At 41.4% G+C, this 23,284-nt stretch overlaps 1 protein-coding gene across 7 annotated transcripts in view; it reads right to left on the bottom strand.

The window, feature by feature from the left end:
- AEBP2 (AE binding protein 2) overlaps window positions 1–23,284 on the bottom strand; it is a 115,133-nt gene that overhangs the window by 80,991 nt on the left and 10,858 nt on the right. For 2 of the 7 annotated variants that reach the window (XR_008711540.1, XM_055571405.1), the window contains exon 1: window positions 12,974–13,698. The exons of 1 other annotated variant lie outside the window; for it this stretch is intronic. Coding sequence is in view for 4 of the 6 variants with exons in the window: in XM_055571405.1 (XP_055427380.1) it covers window positions 12,974–13,626 (653 nt within the window). In the remaining 2 variants the exon portion in view is untranslated. Of the gene's footprint in view, window positions 1–12,973; window positions 13,704–23,284 lie in introns of those variants that run through there. 4 more of the 7 variants (XR_008711541.1, XM_055571392.1, XM_055571399.1 and 1 more) reach the window with 4 other exon arrangements.

Here is a 23,284-nt window from a genome sequence, read left to right as displayed (position 1 = left end):
AACTATTTCTTTGCTTTTGTATCTACAATGCATACATACACGCAGAAGATATTTAGCATCTACATGTAATTTGCCTCGTTTGAACAGATGGCTTTACTAACAAGATGATGTATTAAATTTGATTTCTACAAGTCAATTAGTTTCATAAAAAAATTAACTCAAGGTCAGTCATAGAAAGCAACACTATTCTCACATAGAACCTGTCCCAAATTTAGATAGTGGCCCACGGAACCAGATCATGAACCTAACAATATCAGTGTAAAATTCAACTCCAAAATACTTGCTCCAGGGACAAGGAAGCGCTCACTTTAGTTTTCACATATAAAAAACAAACAATCAGTTTTGAGATTAGTCTTAACCAGAATTAAGGAATTTAGACTACATCTGATTTCTCTAAGACTGCTTGGTTTTGCCTTCCAAAATGCCATGGTCCTATAGGCTTTCAGAGCTTTAAACTCAGAAGCAATTAGGGGGGATAAAGTAAAGGTAAGTGCCTCGTTTATTTTACATGCTATATATGCTCAGGTCAAACTTCCCTAAGGTCTTTCTTACTCATCTAAGATGGAGGATCCGGTTGATTTGTATAAGATGAGTCAGTCACCTATAAACCTCTTATTCAGGTTGAACTCCTAAACCTAGCTGGTGCCTTGCACGTGGGAAAAGCTCACATTTTAGTCACAAATTTAAGTAGGCGTTTTAAGGCAAGTAAAATATATGGCTTTGTCACACTGAGATAATCATAAAAATTAATTAGAGGCACACAAAATCATTGGCCAACACCAAGATATTATTATTACGATTATTACTGTAATTACAAGCTATTATCACTGTAATTTAAAAAGCTAAATGGATTTTTCTAATCAAGAAAAAGACTACTCTCTATCCCCACAATTATTTCTCTGAATAAAGACAAAAGATTTTTCCCCAAGATCCAGCAGTATTCACCAAATTGGCCAAAAGGGACTTTATGCAACGATGATGAAATATAGTTCTTGGAAAACAAGACATTACATCTTGTATCACCACCATGCACTGTGCACACTATTTTCAATTGTTTCTCATCTCCAGTCTATTGCCCTTTAAGATTACTCCACCCACATTTTTCATCCAGCTTAAGACATCAGTAAGCAACTATCTTCAGAAAAACTGTAATACTAGAAACATTTCTACTTCAGTAAAATTACACTAAGAGTTATCTTTTACCTTCTTAAAAAGGTTTCCAAAAAAATGTCTATACACAATGATATATTTAAAAATCTGCTATGAAAAACAATACTCATTTTATACAGAAGCAATCACATAGTCATTTTGTGTTTAAGTGTTAAATCATGAAAATGATTTTATCAGATGACTTCAGCCTAAGAATGACTACAGTAGAATCCAACACCTCAAAAGACATGTTTGAATGACTGCTAACAGCAATTTAAATCACTAAAAAGTCTACTGCTCATTCATCCCACCCTCAGTACTTTAACAAGTATTTATAAAAAGTAATGACAAACATTTTATAACTTAGAAGTGAACTAGTTAGTGGGCTTCCCTGGTGGCTGAGTAAGAAACAATCTACTGCCCAAAGCAGGAGGCATGGGTTTGATCCCTGGTCTAGAAAGATCCCATGTGCCGAGGAGCAGCTAAGCCCCTGCACCACACGACTGAGCCTGTGCTCTAAAGCCTACATGCTGCAACTACTGACCCACGTGCCACGCAATGAGAAGCCGTGCCCCACAACTGCAGAGTAGCCACTGCCCGCCTCAACTGGAGAAACGCCAGCACAGCAACGAAAACCCAGCACAGGCGTAAAGAAATAAATACGTACATAAAAGGGAAATGTTAAAAAAAAGAAAAGAAAGAAATGAACTAGTAAGTGTATTTACTAAGAAATACTAATATCCATCTAAAATCTTTGTTTTCTCTAATTGGTTTAATACTTTATCTTTCTAGAAACTCGAAATATAAATCAAAACCAGAAAACAAGTCAAGGACTTTGAAAAGTGCTACAATTAAAGAAAAAAATGTCAATAAAGACTCTACCCCCCTAAAAACTGAGTAACTACAATACTTCAAAAAAATTAACTTCTGTATTTCATAGTCTTATAAGGAACCTAGGTTACAAAGTCTAACTATACGATTACAAACAGAGACTAAAGCCCAGAAACGTAAATGAGCTCAAGCACAGAAGACACTCTTTGCAAAAAAGACAGGATGAATATTAAAACAGCCAATAAATTTTAGTTAAGCTTCCCTGGTCAAAGCTGTTAAAACAGTCCTACAGGCAGTGTAGCAGCTAAGACCCCACCCAGAGCCAGCCCGTCAGCCTTCTCCAGGGGCTGGGTGACTTTGCGCAGGGTACAGTCAGTGTGTACTTTCTCACCTCACTGGTTATGTGGACGCAGTTATCAAAGAAACAAAGTGAAGTCGCTCAGTCGTGTCCAACTCTTTGCGACCCCATGGACTGTAGCCTACCAGGCTCCTTGGTCCATGGAATTTTCCAGGCAAGAGTACTGGAGTGGGTTGCCATTTCCTTCTCCAGAGGATCTTCCCAACCCAGACTGAACTCAGGTCTCCTGCATTGCAGGCAGACGCTTTACCATCTGAGCCACCAGGAAAGCTATGAACTTAATCATAGCTTCAGTGAACTATGTGGATGCAGTGAACTTCATCAAATCCTTTCAATAGACATTTCTCCAAAGAAGACATACAGATGGCTAACAAACACATGAAAAGATGCTCAACATCACTCATTATCAGAGAAATGCAAATCAAAACCACTATGAGATACCATTTCACACCAGTCAGAATGGCTGCGATCCAAAAGTCTACAAGTAATAAATGCTGGAGAGGGTGTGGAGAAAAGGGAACCCTCTTACACTGTTGGTGGGAATGCAAACTAATACAGCCACTATGGAGAACAGTGTGGAGATTCCTTAAAAAACTGGAAATAGACATGCCTTATGATCCAGCAATCCCACTGCTGGGCATACACACTGAGGAAACCAGAAGGGAAAGAGACACGAGTACCCCAATGTTCATCGCAGCACTGTTTATAATAGCCAGGACATGGAAGCAACCTAGATGTCCATCAGCAGATGAATGGATAAGAAAGCTGTGGTACATATACACAATGGAGTATTATTCAGCCATTAAAAAGAATACATTTGAATCAGTTCTAATGAGGTGGATGAAACTGGAGCCTATTATCCAGAGTGAAGTAAGCCAGAAAGAAAAACACCAATACAGTATACTAACGCATATATATGGAATTTAGAAAGATGGTAACAATAACCCTGTGTACGAGACAGCAAAAGAGACACCGATGTATAGAACAGTCTTATGGACTCTGTGGGAGAGGGAGAGGGTGGGAAGATTTGGGAAAAAAAAAAAAATAAGCTCAAGCCTCAGATTCTTAAGCAAACTAGACAATCAATAGTGGTTTTCTTCTAAAACAGTGTGTCGATCTATTTTTTTCTCCTGAGAAACAAAATTTAAGTTTGGGAATCCTGCTTTTTAAAACTATTCAAATAATCACAACTTTTTTCAAATAATGTTTCCCCTTATGCTATTAAAAGGAACTGAATATTCATTGGAAGGACTGATGCTGAAGCTCTAATACTTTAGCCACCTGATGCAAAGAGCTAACTCTTTGGAAAAGACCCTGATGCTGGGAAAGATTGAAGACAGGAGGAGAAGGGGACAACAAGAGGATGAGATGGTTGGATGGCATCACTGACTCGATGGACACGGGTTTGAGCTCTAGGAGTTGGTGATGGACAGGGAAGTCTGGTGTGAGTGCTGCAGTCCACGGGGTCGAAAAGAGTCAAACATGACTGAGTGACGGAACTGACTTGATTAAAAGGAACTAGGGGAAGACATAAGGGACAGAATGGTTCTTCTTGTTTCCTGCAGCCACACAAATGACAGCAAGAAAGAAGAAATATGTACACCCACAGATGGGCTTCCCTACTGGCTCAGCAGTGAAGAATCCACCTTCAGAGACATAGGTTCAATCCCTGGGTGGGGAAGATCCCTTTAAGAAGGAAATGGCAACCCACTCCAGTATTCTTGCCTGGGAAACCCTGTGGACAAAGGAACCTGGCAGGCTACAGTCCATGGGGTCACAGTCAGAAACGACTTAGCGACTAAACATCATCCACAATCAGCTGAATTCAACGAATTAATGAGTTACTTTACTCAGAGAGTGTAACATGTGAGTGTGGTATAGCTAAGTGCTGGAAGTATAAAGATAAATAGGACCTGATTTTAAAATATTATAGCCTACAGAAGACAAACACAAATGGATACTTCAAAACAACACCATAAATATGAATTAGAATTACGGTGACTTTTGAACCCAGAAGAACCTAAAGTATCTTTGAGGTCTTGGATATAGCAAAGACACAACCTACAATATTCTGGGTTTGTCTAAAGGACAGGAAATACAGACACACTGAGGATATATCAACAGTTTCCTATTCTCAGTGAGCACACATTCTAACAACAGATGAACAGTAAATAACTACTCCAATTGTGACAGGGCTAATGCAGAATTTGAAATGGACAATGAGTCGAACAAAGTATTGGGGATAGTTTGCCTGAGAAATTGTTCAAGATAAGACCTAATCAAGACAGGAGTTACTATATTTATCTCCTGACTTCCATTTAGAGCACTTGCCAAATCATATGTGAGTTCCAAACCACTTTTTATTATTTAGTCCAAAACCCTCACTTTTAAGAAAGAGAGTCAAACTGAAGTTCAGAGAAATGAAATCAACTGCCAGATTTCCTGCAGGCAGTCTCTAGTAATGCCAGAGCTACAATACTGATTATTCTCACTAGAGTATTCTTTCCACATTTTACACATGAGAAATGGGAGGATAAAGGACAATATGAATTGATCACAGCCCTAGGCCCTTTACATATTCCATCTCACTTAATCAAGATATGTCTCCTGTTTTGAAAGGTAAGGAAACAACTTCTGAGAAGATAAATTATAAGACCAAGGCTTTCTGACTTACGGGTTCATGCTCTTTCACTACCCAATGTTCCTTTCATTGTTTCAGTGATAGACGTGTCTACAAAAATACAGTAAGATATTGTTCCAATAAAATCCTCAAGGAAAAAACTTTTTACTCGGAAATAGTAACACTATTTCTCTTATTCATCACTCCAGAGATTAGCTTTTCTTTCCTTTAAGTCAATTTCCCAAGTGTGACTTTTTCCCCAACTTGACCCCTCTCAAAGTCTCTTCACTTCACACCTGTACTATTCCTTCTACCTCCTAATTGGTCTCCCAGCTCCCAAGCTTTCTTTCTCTACCTTTGCCACGTGTGATTAATTTTCCTGTAACACAAAGTTTCATCATTCGTTCAAAATACATTTTAAAATACCTAAAATAAATATTAAGCACTGTGCCAGGTAATGCAGATAGAGCAATGATCAAAACAGACGTGGTTCCCATTCTCAAGGAGCACATTCTCCCAAGAGCGATGAGCAGTAAATCATCACTCAAATTGTGATACAGACAATGCAGAACTTGAAGTGCAAGCACTATGTATCTAACAAAGAATCAGGGAGAGGCTGCTTGAGAAGATGTTCAAGGTAAAACCTGATCATGATTGGAGTTACAAAAACAGAAGTCGGGGAGAGCCAAAGAAACCAATTCACCAACCTACAGTGAGAAAGATGGGCACACCTGTGTTGGCACAAAAGGCCACACTTTTCCCATTCATTATTTCCCAGTTTTCAATGTGGAACCTCTTGTCTCGGCAGGAAGTTTCCTGAATACACTAGGCTCTTTCCTTCTTATGCTTCATTTAAGCTTTCTAGAAATTTTCTTTTCATCACTCAACTAACCCTAAAATCCAGTCCGTTTCTCTCATCAAAACTTTAGTTATCGACTACAATACTCTACAGTTTGGGCTTTTTTCTTTTAAATATCACCATTTTATCTATTTTTGGTTGCCCTGGGTCTCTGTTGCTGCGCAAGGGCTTTCTCTAGTTGCAGCGAGCAGAAGCTAATCTTCCTTGTGGTGAATGGGCTTAGTTGCTCCACAGCATGTGGTATCTTCCCAGACCAGGTATCAAGTCTGTGTCCCCTGCACTGGCAGGCAGATTCTTAACCACTGTACCACCAGGGAAGTCCTCTACAGCTGTAACTTTAATATACTAGGTCACAATTTACAGAAAAACCAGAAAATGATGGCATCGTCTTTTTACTCTCCTTAAAAACTAACCAAAAGGGAAGAAACACATGTATATTTCTTATCACTAAACGGTTCAATGCCAACCATCAGTCAATGCTCAACAAATATTTTTTAAACACCCAAACATCCACCTGATCTCCTATCCATGCCCAAAACTGTTCAGTTAGTTCTAAGGTCAATGTCATTAATATTTCCACAAATGTATACTATCAGTCACAAAAATGAACTCGACCTGTGGTAAAATTAATTGCAAACCCATTACCATTACTAGAAAACATATCCCAAAACCCTTTAGTAATAGATCAGCAGTGTTACATATTACAAACTATTAAAAATGAAAGGCATTAAGAAGCCTTTTAGGTCAACCATATATGTTAAAGTAAATGATTAAGATGTAGATTTTGTAATAAAATCTTTTGATATGGCATATCCGTTTGCAAGTTTCTGATGCATTCATTTCAGATAACATGCCACATATTTAACAGCTTGTTTAGGACTTCTGGGGGCTTCCCAGGTGGCTCAATGATAAAGAATGCACCTGCCAATGCAAGAAAAGACACAAGTTCCATCCCTGGGTCAGGAAGATCTGGAGGAGAAGACAACCCACACCAGTCTTCTTGCCTGAAATATTCCAAGGACAGAGGAGCCAAAGGGCTGCAAAAAGTCTGACACAACTGAGCAACTGAGAACTGCACATAATTAGGTGTGGCTTCCTAGGTGGCTCAGTGGTTTAAAAAAAAAAAAAAAATCCGCCTTAGATGCGGGTTTGATCCCTGGCTGGGAAACATCCCCTGGAGGGGGAAATGGCAACCCACTCCAGTCTTCTTGCCTGGAAAATCCCATGGAGAGAGGAGCCTGGCGAGCTACAGTCCATGGAGCTGCAGAGAGTCAGACACAACTCATCAACTGAACAACAGCATAGTATCTTCTGGCATTTCAGATCTTAAACTGCTTCAACAAGAGACCAATGTCAGCTTAGCTACAATTGGCTCAAACGCACAGTCTGTCCCCCCTGCCCATGAGGTCAAGTGCTTTGTTTCAGTCACTGCCTCGTGTACCCAACACCTAGAATAGTACCCACAAAATGGGGCTTCTGCATACATCTGTGGACTAAATGCCTACCTAGCACGTAATAAATGCTTACTAAAGTGTGTGCCAAATACTGCACATTTAATCCCCACAACCACCTTACAGGAAAGGAACTATTAATGTCCCTCTTCTGCAGATAAAAAACCTGAAGTAGTACTAAGATGTTAAATAACCTAAATGACTGTCCCACGGTCACCCAGCTTCAGTGACAGCCAGAATTCAAATCCAAGCGTTCTGACTCATAGTGTACTCTTAACCACTTCTCTCGCTATCCTTCTCTCATTAACTTCAAATTTTCCATTTGCCTTTGATAAAACGTTGGGCATCTTTCTACTATAAATGCTTCTAAACAGTGGTTAAAATAAAAACAAAAAACCCCAAGTGTCTATCCTTTTTGGACTTTTCTACCAACTTATTTTGTAAATATGCTCTTTACAGAAATTTACAGAGCTTCCAATCATTTAAAAAGTCTTTATTAGGCACCTCTGGATTGCCTCTAAACTGACAGTTCTTAGCTTAGACCAGACATTTCCGAGACTGATAAAAACTACTGACATCTTCTCAGAGAAACGTCCACATAAAATTTTCCATTCAATCTCACTGACCTTACTAGAGTATGCCCCCAGAGAAAAAGTTGGCCTTAAATCACTATACCAAATACAATAATCCAACCAAAGGCATCAATTCCTGGCCCTCACTTTATAGTCTTCCTTATACAAATTCTACTGCTGGTATTTCAGTTTAATTCTAAGAACTGAGTACACACCGTAAGAACATACTGTTAAGACACTACAAAGATGGAAATGAGCTAAACTGTCCCTGCTCTCAAAACTACCATGTTACAACAAAAAGGATGAAGCAAAGCATTCAAATAAGAGGTCTTCAGAATAGTCGACAGGGCTCCTTAATAGAGAGTCATGTAAACCTTAATAAAACCTTCATGGGAAAACCTAACCTGGTCTTACAGTTAAGGAATTAAGGGTCAAAGATGTTAGCAATACTAAGATTTGAATCTTATCCTTTGACTCTTGATTACAGGCTATTCATGTTGCAATATTCTACATCCTTCCATCTATATAGAACAGAGCCACAAACTGGGAGGAAAAAGCAAGGAAGAAATACAAATATGGTACTAAGAGCAATACCATATTTCCTTTTAATTAAAAGACCACATTTTCCTTTAATTAAAAGAAAGACCATATTTCCTTTTAATTAAAGGGAAGAAGAAATTAATATCGTTTAAAAAGACCTAATCTGTCATGGTATTTTGAAGGGTTTTGAAAGGCTGTCTCCATCAACAGAAATTTGAAGCAATTATTTTGTATCATAGTATGAATAAAAAGAAAAGTGGGGAAAATGTTGTCTGGTAAGTGAAGATGTATGAAGGAAATGTGAGCGGATACATTTAGGTCATAAAATCCTTGGCTCTCTTTCTCTCAGAAGACTTGCTCTGAGGAAACTAGTTGCTAGGTCCTAAGAACACATAAGGAGCCTTATAGAGATACTGGCCGGGTGAGTAACTGAGGCCGCCTGCCAAAAGCTATGTGAGTGAGATGGTTTCCAGCCCCAGTCAAGCCTTCAGATGCCTGCAGTGCTGGCCAACACTTTCGCTGCAATAGGAGACTAAGCCAGAACCACCCAGCTAAGTAGCTCCCTTCTTAACTTCTATAAACCACATGTGATACTAAATGTTTGTTTCTTTAAGTTGCTAAATCTGGAGCATATTTGTTAGACAGCAATAAATAGCTAACACAATAGTCAAGGTGTGAAATCGCTAACTTTGGAATCAAAGTTTGTGCTAATTAAAAGTTTCAGAGCAATATGCAAGACATCCGGATGAGAGGAAAGCATTTTGTCTCTCTCACCATATCCAATGGAGTCCTTCCTGCACATGGTAAATACCTAAGCTTGGTAACAAACTAGCATACACACAAGATTTCCTAACTGACCCAATGAAAATAGCCTCAAAGTTTCTTAAAAGTAAAATGGTTCCCTTGAATCTTTCCATATAAGTTCAATCCTGAAAGCTGTAGTTTTACTGTTGTTTACTTTTTAGCATAGAGCCATACCTTCCTTAACTGAGAATTACAATACGTAATCAATGAAAACTGAGACTAAATTGTTAGCAGCTCTTCTCTAGATTTAGTCAAAACTAAAAGGTAGCTTAAAAGTGGTTCCGGAGCGACTATAAGCAGCTGCTTCAGAGTTGAAAGGCAAATAGTGAAAAGCAGTTCCATCATGAAGTATGAGCAAAATACTTTTATCAGTATTTGATTGTCTCAACCATACAGAGCCTTAATAGATCTTGATGATAACCTCAGCATGAAGCTTTCTAGTATTAATCCAATTTAAAAGTTTAGCCTCCATACTAGAAAAAAAATCTTCCCAATCATACTACTGGGCAAGTGGGCAACATAACCCTGTTTTCCCAGCATCAAAACGATCTTAATTAAACCTCAAAGTTTGCAACCCATAAGGCTGGGAATCCAAATGTTAATTCTCAAAACTGTAAGGGCCTGTAGTCTATGCTGATCATTAAGCTTCACACTAAATGCCCTTCCCTATATGCACCCATCACTTGACATCTGAATTTACCTAGAAAGGCTGATAAAAGTGGCTTTTTCAAAATAAGTCATACCTTATATTCTAGCTGGGGAGGAAAAACTATAATACAAAAAAGAGACAAATAACCACAAAATACAGGCTGTTATTATCAGTTCACTTATACAGACAAGCAACTAAAAATATAAACTAACTTTTACACTGAAAAAAAATTTTAGAGGCATTTCAAGTTCTAAAATTCTATTTAAAAGTCAACTTAGGCTCTGAAATTAGCTTAAAAGGTGGTAACTTTTTAAAAAGTACTTAAGCTTAGATTCAAAGTAAAATAAAAGCTAGTTTTTAGTGGCCTCACATGGCTAAATATTCTCCCCAAAGAAAATTCCATTATCTTTATAACCGAAGTTAACAGTAAACTATATATCAACTTTAAGGTTTCCTAATCTTACCAAAATAAACATCAGTACACTTAACACTGGTTTTGAATAACTTTCTCCTGGGGAAAACAATGTTTTTGGAATTGTGTGACTTAATCATTTTATAAGTTAATCATTTTCACAACACTTCAAATTATGTGTTGTAAACTGACTCCTTGGATCACAAGCCTTATATCCAAATCTTTACAGTTAGTTCTTTCTTCAAAAGAAGCACTTAAAGTTAAAAATATTTAAGATATTTCAACACGTTCTAAAGAATGTTACATAAACTCAAAAGTATAATCTTATTTCAACATGAACGCTCAATAGACATTCTAACAAAAGAGTAAATTCTAATGATAATAAAATCTTTGCAACAGGAATGCCTCATGTTTTTAAAAAGCACTTTAAAACCACGATATCCTTCCATCAGTTACAAATATAAAGACTTCCTACCATGAAATCAATCTATAAAATCCACAGATTGATGTAATCCGCATGGCAGTTTATAAGAATTATGAATCCTTTGCAAACTTAAAATAACTCTCAAAAAAAAAACTGAAAAGCAAAGGAGGGGGGCATTTCAAAGTTAATATTATCAAGATCACAACCAGTTTCACTAGCAATAAAGGTTTTTTCATACAAGTGATAAATTCATTACCCTGTAATGGTAAAAAGGTTATAGTATTTTGTAGTCTCTAATTTTAACCTTATTTGGACTTGTGACACCAGCATCTTACTCCTTACTCTGAAATGAGGTAAGAATTACATATTCAAGTGAGCATCTAATAAAAATTACGTCAAAACTCCACTTGCTGAAGTATTACTGGACCAACTACTCAGTTTCCTAAAATGAAATAGTAGACAGACATTAAATTAAAAAAAAAAAACCAAAAAAAAAAAAAACGAAAAACACAAAAATCTGGCACATACTGCTTATAGCTTATTTAAAGAGAGTAATTCTAACTCTGGTGAAGTGGAACTAGCAGGGGACTTGAGAACCTTTGTTCAGATCCAGCTCCACCACTTCCATTCCATAGTTACTGTTTTGAGTAAGACACTTAACTTGCTTCTGTGTTTAAGCCTTGCACCAGAGTTGTGAAAATGAAATGATTGGCACATTTAAATCCTGCAGTGCTACTAGGCAAGTTTGTGTGTATGCTAGGTAAACAGAACAACTGTGGAAGATGCTGAATTGTATGAACTAATGTCAACTTTTAAATATCTACTGGTACCAATGAAGGCGTATACGGTAAAACGACAAATAATATATGCTTCGTTAGGCAGTTCACACCAATTTTTCATTTTCTTAAAGACATGCTCCTTCCTATCCTGCCTACATAGTTCAGGACAATTTTTTCAAGGTTTGCAGTGTATTTTACCCCATTCAAGGTTATTTCCTTAGATATTAAAATAAATGTCAAATAGAATTTGATGCTGTATTTTCAAAATATTTAGGGCTGTGAATTCTTCATAATACTAAATATAAGCCAATGTGTTCATTTTTATCAGTTAACAATAGAATTCCTAGAACTTTAGAATACTTAAACTTTCAAATCCAAGCCAATATCGATTGTTAAAATTCTACTGCTCATCCAAACATTAGCAGACGGTCAAAATAACTGCTAATATCCTTTGATGCAGTACAATATGCATGACGTGGTTCTGTTCTATCAAAATAAAATACATTAACAACCAATTAGTTAAAATATGAAATCTTCCGGAGATGAAATTAATGACAATAACATCTGAAACACACCGTAACAATGAGTATCTTAAAACCCCCAGAAAATGAAGCGCATTTTTGTCAGTCTCCGCATTCTTTCTAAAAAGCTTTAGAAAACTACTACTAATCCCTTCAGAAATCTCGCCAAAACATGACCTTAAATATTATCACCTAAAATCACGACTCATGCTGAACCATTAGCGTACACAGATTTTAAAACGCATACTAACATGTTGTACCTTAAGACTGCATTTTGTTACTACTGCAATTCTCTTCGGCTCGGTAAAGTTACCTTAAACGACACCAACTCATTATTCTCTTACACAACGATGTGTACAGTTTGAGAACTTTCTCCCCAGTTTGACCACCAACCAAATAAAGAGAGGTTATTAAAATCATTTTGGAGACCAGGTTAAGGAAGATATGAGGAATTCTGGAAGCGCTAGTCAAATAGAAAAGAATAGTCTTTTTTTCCCTAAGTAAAAGAAAAGTGATGGTTGGGGTCCCCCTCCCTGAACAAGGAAGTTCTCTTACATCCAGGCGAGACCAGCCATGTTGGAAAACACTTGTCAGTTACAGTTGTGACAAGTCTTCGCCAACACCGCCCGGGGAAGCTAACCTTGTGTACCGAGGTGTGTACATCAAGGCCCTCTTCGGCTCCGCCGGAGGTTCTGGGCCTACTTTGGGGATGGTTTCCGAGTTGGAGCCGTCCTTCGGTCCGAACGGAGTGCAGAGCCGAGGGGGAAAGAGGGCGGGGAAAGGAGAGTTGGGGGGAAAAGGGTTTTGAAGAGTTGGAAGCCGCTATCCGCAGCGAGAGGGGCGCGGCGGCAGGGAGAGGTTTCCGAGTTGAGAGCCGGGGGGGTGGGGGGGAGGGGCCGACGATTCGGGGAACAGGGGGGACTCTCAGCAGAAAAGTCCCCCTCGGAGGGGCCCAGGAGCGCCAGAGGAGGAAGGGAAGCGGAGGAACGCTTCGTGGTACTGACCTGTCCTCCGAGTCCATGCGGCTCAGGGGTTCCCCATCCGACGACATCTCCAAGCTGCCTCGCCGGCCCCCGGAGGTCGCGCTGCTTCCGCCTCCCCCGGTCCCGTAGCCCTCGTCGCCGCCGCTGGAGACGACGCTGCTGCTGCTGCTGCCGCCCCCGCCGCCGCCCTGGCTGCCCCGCGGTCCCTTGGGCTCCTCCAGGCCCTCCTTGCCGTCCCCATCCCCGCTGCTGCTGCTGGCGGCGCCGGGGCTCAGCGAGCGCGTCTCGTCGCTGCTGCTCCCGCCGCTGCTGCTGCCCACCAGGCTCTCGGCGCTGCTTTCCTCCTCGCCCCCGCCACTGCTGCTCTCGTCCTCCTCCTCCTCGTCGTCGTCCTCCTCCTCGTCGTCGTCCTCCCCGGCCTGGCTGGCGCTCTCGGGGCTCGGCTCCGACATCGTCTCCGCCTCGCCGCCCCCCACTCCGCCGCCGCCCCCACCGCCGTTCAGCAGCAGCGCCGCCACCGCCTCGGCCTCCGCCTCCTCCTCCTCTTCCTCCTCCTCCTCCTCCTCGGGGGGCTCAGCCCGGCCCCGCGCCGCCGGCCCGGGGCTGCCGGGGGGCAGAGGGCTCAGGCGGGAGAGCTCCTCCAGGTCGGCCATGTCGGTGAGAGCGGCGGCCATGGCGGCGCCTGCTCCTCCTCCTCCTCCTCCTCTGGCTCCTCCGCCTCCCCGCCGCCGCCGCCGCCTCCCTCTCTCGACTCTCGCTCCTTCGCCCCCCTCCCAAACGCCCCAAACTCGGCCGACGCCGCGGCAGAGCGGGAGGAGGGCCCGCGAGCTGCGTCAGCCTGCACACGCGCTACGGAACCCGCGCGGGGACAGGCGCGCCACTGCGCTCACTCACGCGGAGACGGCTGCGCGCCTGCGCGGCGGCACGCGGTGGCGCCTCCCCTCGGCTGCGGGCTCCGCGCCCGCGCCCCCGGCCGCGCCCCCTCTGGGCCCCCGCCCGGACCCGCCGGGACTCAGAGTTTCCGCGGGGCCTGCCCACGCCTTCCCCGGCCGCGCGGCGGGCGGGACACGCGGAACGAAAAGCTGGGCGTCGGACGTGGATTCTAACAGCCCCCGCCCCGAGGGCTCACGATCGAGTCATTCATTCCGGGAGTGTTTGGGGAGCGTCCCCGGCGCACGGGCGCTGAGCCAAGAATCGAACAAGTCCCTAGGCTCCTGAGAGCTGACAGTCTTAAGAGGAGAGGCGAGGAAAATGAGTAAAAATAAATAGTACAGTGCTAGGTACTGAATCCATACGCGCGACGCACAGCCACAGGTTTTTATCTAGCCTACGTTCGAATACCCCCGAGGACTGGTTAAATCACAGTCTGAGAGCAAACATCTGTGTGCAACATCTTCAAACTTTTTAGCTCTTGAGCCCTCTGAAACGATTTTGTACATCTTCCTACATCCACATGTTTAAAGTGACATCCACATTTTTTTCCAGCCTCATATTTTACGACTGTCACACTTTTTTAAATGTAGTCAACCAATGAATCCTGAATTCCATACGGATTTAATACCCACCAATATCTTTTAAATACAGTCTCGTTTATACTTGGGCAATTTCCATCCTTTATCCTCTGGAGTTCATTTACATTTTACATCTCCTCCAGAATTTTATCCTAATATTTTATATTTGAACTGTTTTATTATTCATCTTATATATTTCCTGTATACATCTATATACACAAAAAATGTGTATCGAAATTGAAATTCAAGGGTTCTTTCTAAATCTCCTGAGATCATAACACTGTTAACACTTATTTCAACTGATCAAAACAAATATATTTCAAATATTTACAGATAGATATTAAACCCAAAAGTTGGCAATGCATCTTGCAGAGATGAAATTGAATATTTTTTAAAAGCTAGATTATTATCAGTGGACGAGTATTTCTAGAATGAAAATGAGATGCTTCCATTCAGTTCAGTTCAGTCCAGTCGCTCAGTCCTGTCCGACTCTTTGCGACCCCATGATTCGCAGCACGCCAGGCCTCCCAGTCCATCATCATCTCCTGGAGTTCATTCAGACTCACGTCCATCAAGTTGGTGATGCCATCCAGCCATCTCATCCTCTGTCATCCCCTTTTCCTCCTGCCCCCAATCCCTCCCAGCATCAGAGTCTTTTCCAATGAGTCAACTCTTCGCATGAGGTGGCCAAAGCACTGGAGTTTCAGCTTTAGCATCATTCCTTCCAAAGAAGTCCCAGGGCTGATCTCCTTCAGAATGGACTGGTTGGATCTCCTTGCAGTCCAAGGGACTCTCAAGAGTCTTCTCCAACACCACAGTTCAAAAGCATCAATTCTTCAACACTCAGCTTTCTTCACAGTTCAACTCTCACATCCATACATGACCATTGGAAAAACCATAGCCTTGACTAGACGGACCTTTGTTGACAAAGTAATGTCTCCGCTTTTCAATATGCTGTCTAGGTTGGTCATAACTCTCCTTCCAAGGAGTAAGAGTCTTTTCATTTCATGGCTGCAATCACTATCTGCAGTGATTTTGGAGCCCCCCAAAATAAAGTCTGACACTGTTTCCACTGTTCTCCCATCTATTTCCCATGAAGTGATGGGACCAGATGCCATGATCTTCGTTTTCTGAATGTTGAGCTTTAAGCCAGCTTTTTCACTCTCCTCTTTCACTTTCATCAAGAGGCTTTTTAGTTCCTCTTCACTTTCTGCCATAAGGGTGGTATCATCTGCATATCTGAGGTTACTGATATTTCTCCCGGCAATCTTGATTCCAGCTTGTGCATCTTCCAGCCCAGTGTTTCTCATGATGTACTCTGCATATAAGTTAAATAAGCAGGGTGATAGTATACAGCCTTGACTTACTCTTTTTCCTATTTGGAACCAGTCTGTTGTTCCATGTCCAGTTCTAACTGTTGCTTCCTGACCTGCATATAGGTTTCTCAGGAGGCAGGTCAGGTGGTCTGGTATTCCCATCGCTTTCAGAATTTTCCACAGTTTATTGTGATCCACACAGTTAAAGGCTTTGGCATAGTCAATAAAGCAGAAAGAGATGCTTTTCTGGAACTCTATTGCTTTTTTCCGTGATCCAGCGGATGTTGGCAATTTGATCTCTGGTTCCTCTGCCTTTTCTAAAACCAGCTTGAACATCTGGAAGTTCACGGTTCATGTATTGCTGAAGCCTGGCTTGAAGAATTTTGAGCATTACTTTACTAGTGTGTGAGATGAGTGCAATTGTGTGGTAGTTTGAGCATTCTTTGGCATTGCCTTTCTTTGGGATCGGAATGAAAACTGACCTTTTCCAGTCCTGTGGCCACTGATGAGTTTTCCAAATTTGCTGGCATATTGAGTGCAGCACTTTCACAGCATCATCTTTCAGGATTTGAAATAGCTCCACTGGAATTCCATCACCTCCACTAGCTTTGTTAGTAGTGATGCCCTCCAAGGCCCACTTGACTTCACATTCCAGGATGTCTGGCTCTATGTCAGTGATCATACCATCGTGATTATCTTGGTCGTGAAAATGTTTTTTGTACAGTTCTTCTGTGTATTCTTGCCATCTCTTCTTAATATCTTCTGCTTCTGTTAGGTCCATACCATTTCTGTCCTTTATCGAGCCCATCTTTGCATGAAATGTTCCCTTGGTATCTCTAATTTTCTTGAAGAGATCTCTAGTCTTTCCCATTCTGTTGTTTTCCTCTGTTTCTTTGAATTGATCGCTGAGGAAGGCTTTCTTATCTCTCCTTGCTATTCTTTGGAACTCTGCATTCAGATGCTTATATCTTTCCTTTTCTCCTTTGCTTTTTGCTTCTCTTCTTTTCACAGCTATTTCTAAGGCCTCCCCAGACAGCCATTTTGCTTTTTTGCATTTATTTTCCATGGGCATGGTCTTGATCCCTGTCTCCTGTACAATGTCACGAACCTCATTCCATAGTTCATCAGGCCCTCTATCTATCTGATCTAGTCCCTTAAATCTATTTCTCACTTCCACTGTATAATCATAAGGGATTTGATTTAGGTCATACCTGAATGGACTAGTGGTTTTCCCTACTTGCTTCAATTTAAGTCTGAATTTGGCAATAAGGAGTTCATGATCTGAGCCACAGTCAGCTCCTGGTCTTGTTTTTGCTGACTGTATAGAGCTTCTTAATCTTTGGCTACAAAGAATATAATCAGTCTGATTTCAGTGTTGACCATTTGGTGATGTCCATGTGTAGAGTCTTCTCTTTGTTGTTGGAAGAAGGTGTTTGCTATGACCAGTGCATTCTCTTGGCAAAACTCTATTAGCCTTTGCCCTGCTTCATTCCGTATTCCAAGGCCAAATTTGTCTGTTACTCCAGGTGTTTCTTGACTTCCTGCTTTTGCATTCCAGTCCCCTATAATGAAAAGGACATCTTTTTTGGGGTGTTAGTTCTAAAAGGTCTTGTAGGTCTTCATAGAACTGTTCAACTTCAGCTTCTTCAGCGTTACTGGTTGGGGCATAGACTTGGATTACTGTGATATTGAATGGTTTGCCTTGGAAATGAAGAGATCATTCTGTCGTTTTTGAGATTGCATCCAAGTACTGCATTTTGGACTCTTTTGTTGACCCGGATGGCTACTCCATTTCTTCTAAGGGATTGCTGCCCGCAGGAGTAGATATAATGGTCATCTGAGTTAAATTCACCCATTCCAGTCCATTTTAATTCTCTGATTCCTAGAATGTCGACGTTTACGCTTGCCATCTCCTGTTTGACCACTTCCATTCAGTTACAATCTTTTAATTACCTGGATGTAACCACTGAAAAAACTTGTTTACATAAATAAGTACATGAGAATGAATGGAGTTTTGTCAGAGCAATGCAATTCGATTCTTTGAACTCTTTCCAAATTGTATGTCCCCCCAAAATCACATAAAAATCTAACAAGGAAAAAAATACTTTTAATGATCTATCTGTTGACAACTCTGACTAGGTTCTCTTTCAACTTTGTTGAAAGCAAGTAACTGAAAACCACCTGACTTGTAAAAAGATGTGTTACTCATTCTCATTCACCCTTAATTGTTCCTTTTGGGATTTTGCATACCCTGCTAGGTAGGTTAGGAAGATGGGTGAGGCAGAGTTATGCCTTTCTTTTGTAAAGTAGCAAAGGGTCCCTGGGGATAAGGGAAGCTGGAAAGGAGCCCACCTTACACCTGACCCCGAGGCACATTTTCAGACAGATCAATTCTAGGTGTAAGAGAAGGGAAAATCAGAGAACTGATTGCCTTAAAATAGGCTCTGCACTCAAACACATCTTAGAAAGTCATCATACATCATGAATACCCCAGCATTATGTCTACAGCCTTAGGCCTTTGGACAGTTTTGTTCCATATGTTGCCTCAAAAGAAAGCAAAAATAAAAATAATAAATAATAGCATGGGGCATTATGGCTCACAGATACCTTCACAACACTCATACAAGGCAAAATGCTAATCACAAACATTTCAACCTCAAAGCCAATCTTTGAGATAGACTGGGAAAGTATTTTCATCCTCCTGTGTTGTCAGTTAAAAACTATCACAGTTTAACTGAAAAGCGTGTATTAAGAGAATGTGTCAAGCACTGTATTAAGACCTAGAGATTTTGGCTGTGTTTGGCTGACTTACTGAAGGAAAACATCATGAAGAATGTAGGATTTGAACAGCTGTGTACGTAACATACAGTACATCTACAGTGGAGCCAGATCTTGAAGGTTGAAGAGATTAGAAATCTGTGTGAGGGGGAATTCTAGGACTGAGACATTGGAAAAGCATAAAAATTTGATTTGTGACTGTTAAGCATGAAAAAATGAAGCTACAAAAGTGAGAAAGACTTCAAGATGAGATCACAGAAAACCTTGAGTAAAAAGGTTTACTTTGAAAGATGACAGTGTGTGTGTGTGTGTGTGTGTGTGTATATATGTTTGTATTCAGAAAAATTTTTAAAGGTGTGATATGATTAAAGTTATGTTATAAGGTTATCTAATGTTACAGGTGATATGGAGAAAAACGGGAAAGGATGGAAAGGTGCATGGCAATTAGATAAGTGGAAATGGCAGGTATCAAACCCACAAACGAATGCTCGGACTGCAGTATTTATACTTGAAGACAAAAACTATCTTAGAACTGGCTTTCTGGAAAAAAGAAAACAACTCTGTTTCCCATCACTGGAGTGGTTTTTTTTTAATTGCAAATTTCTTGAAAAATTGAAAGAACTGGATAATAATAAACACTTGTACACCTGCTTGCCTCTGTGTGTGTGTGTGTGTGTGTGTTACTTGCTCAGTCGTGTCCAGCTCTTAGCCCACCAGGCTCCTCTGTCCCTGGGATTCTCCAGGCAAGAATACTGGAGTGGGTAGCTATCCCCTTCTCCAGGGGATCTTCCTGACCCAGGGATCAAACCTGGGTCTCCTGCATTGCAGGCAGATTCTTTACTATCTGAGCCACCAGGGAAGCCCATAAACCTGCCAACATTCATCAATCACTAATATTTTGCCACATTTGTGCAGCCCGTGTCCCTCTGTCTCTGTTTCTTTCTTTCTTTTGGTTTAATTGCAGATTAATTACTCTGCAAGCATCTCCTTAGAACGAGGTCACAATGTCACTGAGGCATTCATGAAGTGTTTGGCCAGAGGCAGTCCTCTGGGTGATAGAATTTTTCAGGTGGCTTCAGGTGAGAGGCTGGATGAAATGAAAGCACCATGGTCTGTAGACCAGTGCCCATCCACTCCCTGGTCCTTACCAGCCAGCAGCTAGCTACAGGAAATTAGCTTCAGGAAACCTTTTCTAAATATTTATTTATTTATTTATTTGGCTGCATCGGGTCTTAGCTGGGACACATGGGATCTTTAGTTGTAGCATATGGGATCTAGTTCCCTCACCAGGGATTGAACATCAGGAGTGCCGAGTCTTAGCCACTGAACCACCAGTGAAGTCCCAGGGAACTTCTATAACAACTTGGCAGAGTAACTTTATATCTGCCAAACCTAATCATCAAAAAGAGGCTTTTTTTTTTATTATGTCGCCAGTTTATTTTTTTTCTTCTTAATCTGGTAATTTTCCAAAAGTATCAGTCCCCTGGAAAGTAAAACACTGTCCTTCATAGACTGAGAATCACTGCTGTGTATTTCCCACCTTCCTGCCTAGAGACTGTGATTCTACCTGTAATTACGTTACCTAATAACACACCATTGCATACTGCTGCTGAGTCGCTTTAGTCATGTCCCACCCTGTGCGACCCCATAGACGGCAGCCCACCAGGCTCCCCCGTCCCCGGGATTCTCCAGGCAAGAACACTGGAGTGGGTTGCCATTTCCTTCTCCAATGCATTAAAGTGAAAAGTGAAAGTGAAGTTGCTCAGTCGTGTCTGACTCCTATTGACCCCACGGACTGCAGCCTACCAGGCTCCTCTGTCCATGGGATTTTCCAGGCAAGAGTACTGGAGTGGGATGCCATTGCCTTCTCCCACCATTGCTTAAAAGCTATTTTATTAGGGATAGTATTCAAACTCATCAGCCACAGTACTAATGAGGTCAAATTAACAATGATAACTTGAATTTCACTGGCACTTCCACCTACCAAGCCTACTAACATAGGCAGCTCACCCCCAGTTTTCTGGGAGCCCCTGGGAAGGGGGAATCTCTCCTTTGCTCACACCCCGCTCGCCCAACGGCTCCCTCCCCAGTTCTGCTCCTTCAGGAACTGCAGATTCCTATTGAAACAAGAGGGAAGGGAGCAGGGCACAACTTTTGAAAGAATGACATAGCCCGAGGGCACAACATAAACTGATTGGAACCAAATGGGTCCAAGATGGTAGACAAGTCAACTTGGACTAGACCTTGATCTTCAATCAGCAAGCTAAATGACATACCAAGAGGTGCCAGGGCAGTTTCAAGGCACTGTCAAAAAACCAAAAAGTGGGCAGTGTCCCAATTTCTGGAAATCTCCACCCCTTTGCCCCAAAAGTTCAAATAATCCTCCTATTCATTAGCCTATGAAATTCACCCAGTCCGCAAAAACTAACCACTTCCCCCACACCTCACTCACCCTCTGAGATGGCCCATACTCTATCTGCAGAGTGTGCTTCTCTGAATAAATCCAGTTCTTACCCAACACTTTGTCTCTCACTGAATTCTTTCTGCGATGAGACATCAAGAACCTGAGCTTCATTAGGTCCTAAAGCCAGGTCTATGATCTCAGTTGGAAGACCATGAGTCTTGGCTGGGTTTGAGTCCCAGCCACATGGGTTCAAGCCCCAGTCTGAGGTAAACGGTTTTACTACCTGGACCTGTAATACAAGCAAAACAGCCAAAGCCACAGTGTAGCCTGAAGAAATGGAGATCACTGTGTTGACCTCTTTTAGGGGAACCCTGGAGCAGACTGCTTCGCCCACACGGTTTTCAATGAAATAGTTCTTTATGTTTTTACTCAGAGATCTGTCTCTCTCAGGAACCCAGACATGCTTTCATGAACCTAGACTGGTGACAGAGTTGAGTAACAGCTACTCCTAGCTGTATTGATTACTCCCCATCCAATGACTAAGTCTTTCTTCTAGGGCTTCTCTGTCTAATTCTCTTCCATGAACATGAGTCCTGTTCCAGGAAGCAGTCTCAGCCCCCAGGTCAGCAGGCTTCTTTCAGCCCTACCTGAGCAGTTCCCAGACATGCCCAGACAAGCTTGAACCTCAGCAGCACACCCAGCTTAGAGTCAGGCTGAGATTCCTACAACATCACACATAATATATTTCTGAAAAATTCTCTAAAATACGCAGCCAGAGCAGGTTGTGCGTCTTTATTCAAGATTCCTCATTCTTGTTAACAATGTCATGGTGAGCAGAATCAATAACAATGTAATGACCTCACTCTCTGATTGACTTGACATCTAAAGAAAATATATGTGAAAAGAGACAATATCTTATTGGAAGATGGAATGATTAGATCTTCCCTGGTGGCTCAGACGTAAAGAATCTGCCTGCCAATGCAGGAGATGCGGGCTTCATCGCTGGGTCAGAAAGATCCCCTGGAGAAGGGAATGGCTACCCATTCCAGTATTCTTGCCTGGAGAATCCCATGCAAAGAGGAGCCTGACAGGCTACATCAGACACAACTGAACGACTAACACGCTAAAGCTGAAAATAACTCAAAATCTGATGAAAGCTTCTCCAATTTGTAGATTGTCATCCACCAAAACACAACCAAATAATGATTATAGTTTTTCCTTTCATAGAAGTATCTTACATTTACTGTAGCACATTCTAGTTTCTAAAGCTTTGTAGCATCCCTTATCTCATGAAACTGGAAAAGCTGCGTGGCATGGTGCTAAAAGCATGAGCTTTGCGACCAAATTGCCTGGGTTCAAATTGTGTTTCTTCCAGTTATTACTTGTAACCTGGGCAACTTACTTGTGTTCTGACCTGTAAAAGGAGGTTTATGAGAATACTTCCTTGAGGGTTGTTGTGAAGATCAAACATTGAGTATCCATGAGGGGCTCAAAAGAGTACATGTTAGTTACTATCATTATCATCATCTTCTTGAGGATTATAGGGTGTTTTTTTTTTTTTTAAATGATTTTATTTATTTACCTATGGTTGTGCTGCATATTCTTGCTGCACAGGCTTTTTTCCATTTGCAGTGCTCAAGTTTCTCATTGCATGGCTTCTCCTGTCGCAGCACGTCGGCTCTACAGTACAGGCTCAATAGTCATGGCCCATGGGCTTAGTTGCTCCCAGGCATATGGAATCTTCCCATATCGGGGATCAAACCTATATCTCCTACGTTGCAGATAGAAAGTGACTAAAAGTCACTCAGTCGTGTCTGACTCTTTGTGATCCCATGGACTATACAGAATTCCCATGGAATTCTCCAGGCCAGAATACTGGAGGGGGTAGCCTTTCCCTTCTCCAGGGAATCTTCTCAACCCAGGGATCAAACCCAGGTCTCCCGCATTGTAGGTAGATTCTTTACCTGCTGAGCTATCAGGAAAGCCCACAATTAAAGTTTTTTAAAGGTTCTGTTGTCAGTAGGACCATTTAAAGATGTAACTGCTTTTTGGGTGGTAATTTTCTACCATAAGGAGATCATATACATGTCTGCTATTTTTGAATAGTTTCTCATTGTTAATTTAGTAAAATGCTTTTCCTGTAAACTAGCAATGAAAGGATAGGAAAAGTATGAAAAGTAAATAATATAAACACCATGGTTTTGACGTTTCATGTAATTTATATCTAACTTGCTAACCAAGTAACTTTTTAAAAACTTTTTATTGAAGTATTATCGATTTACAACGTTCCAAATAACTTTTTTCAACATTCAAAAGTCTCTCA

Source organism: Bubalus kerabau, chromosome 1, assembly GCF_029407905.1.
Source record: "Bubalus kerabau isolate K-KA32 ecotype Philippines breed swamp buffalo chromosome 1, PCC_UOA_SB_1v2, whole genome shotgun sequence".
Taxonomy (NCBI): Eukaryota; Metazoa; Chordata; class Mammalia; order Artiodactyla; family Bovidae; genus Bubalus; species Bubalus kerabau.
This window is presented reverse-complemented; position numbering and strand designations above follow the sequence as displayed.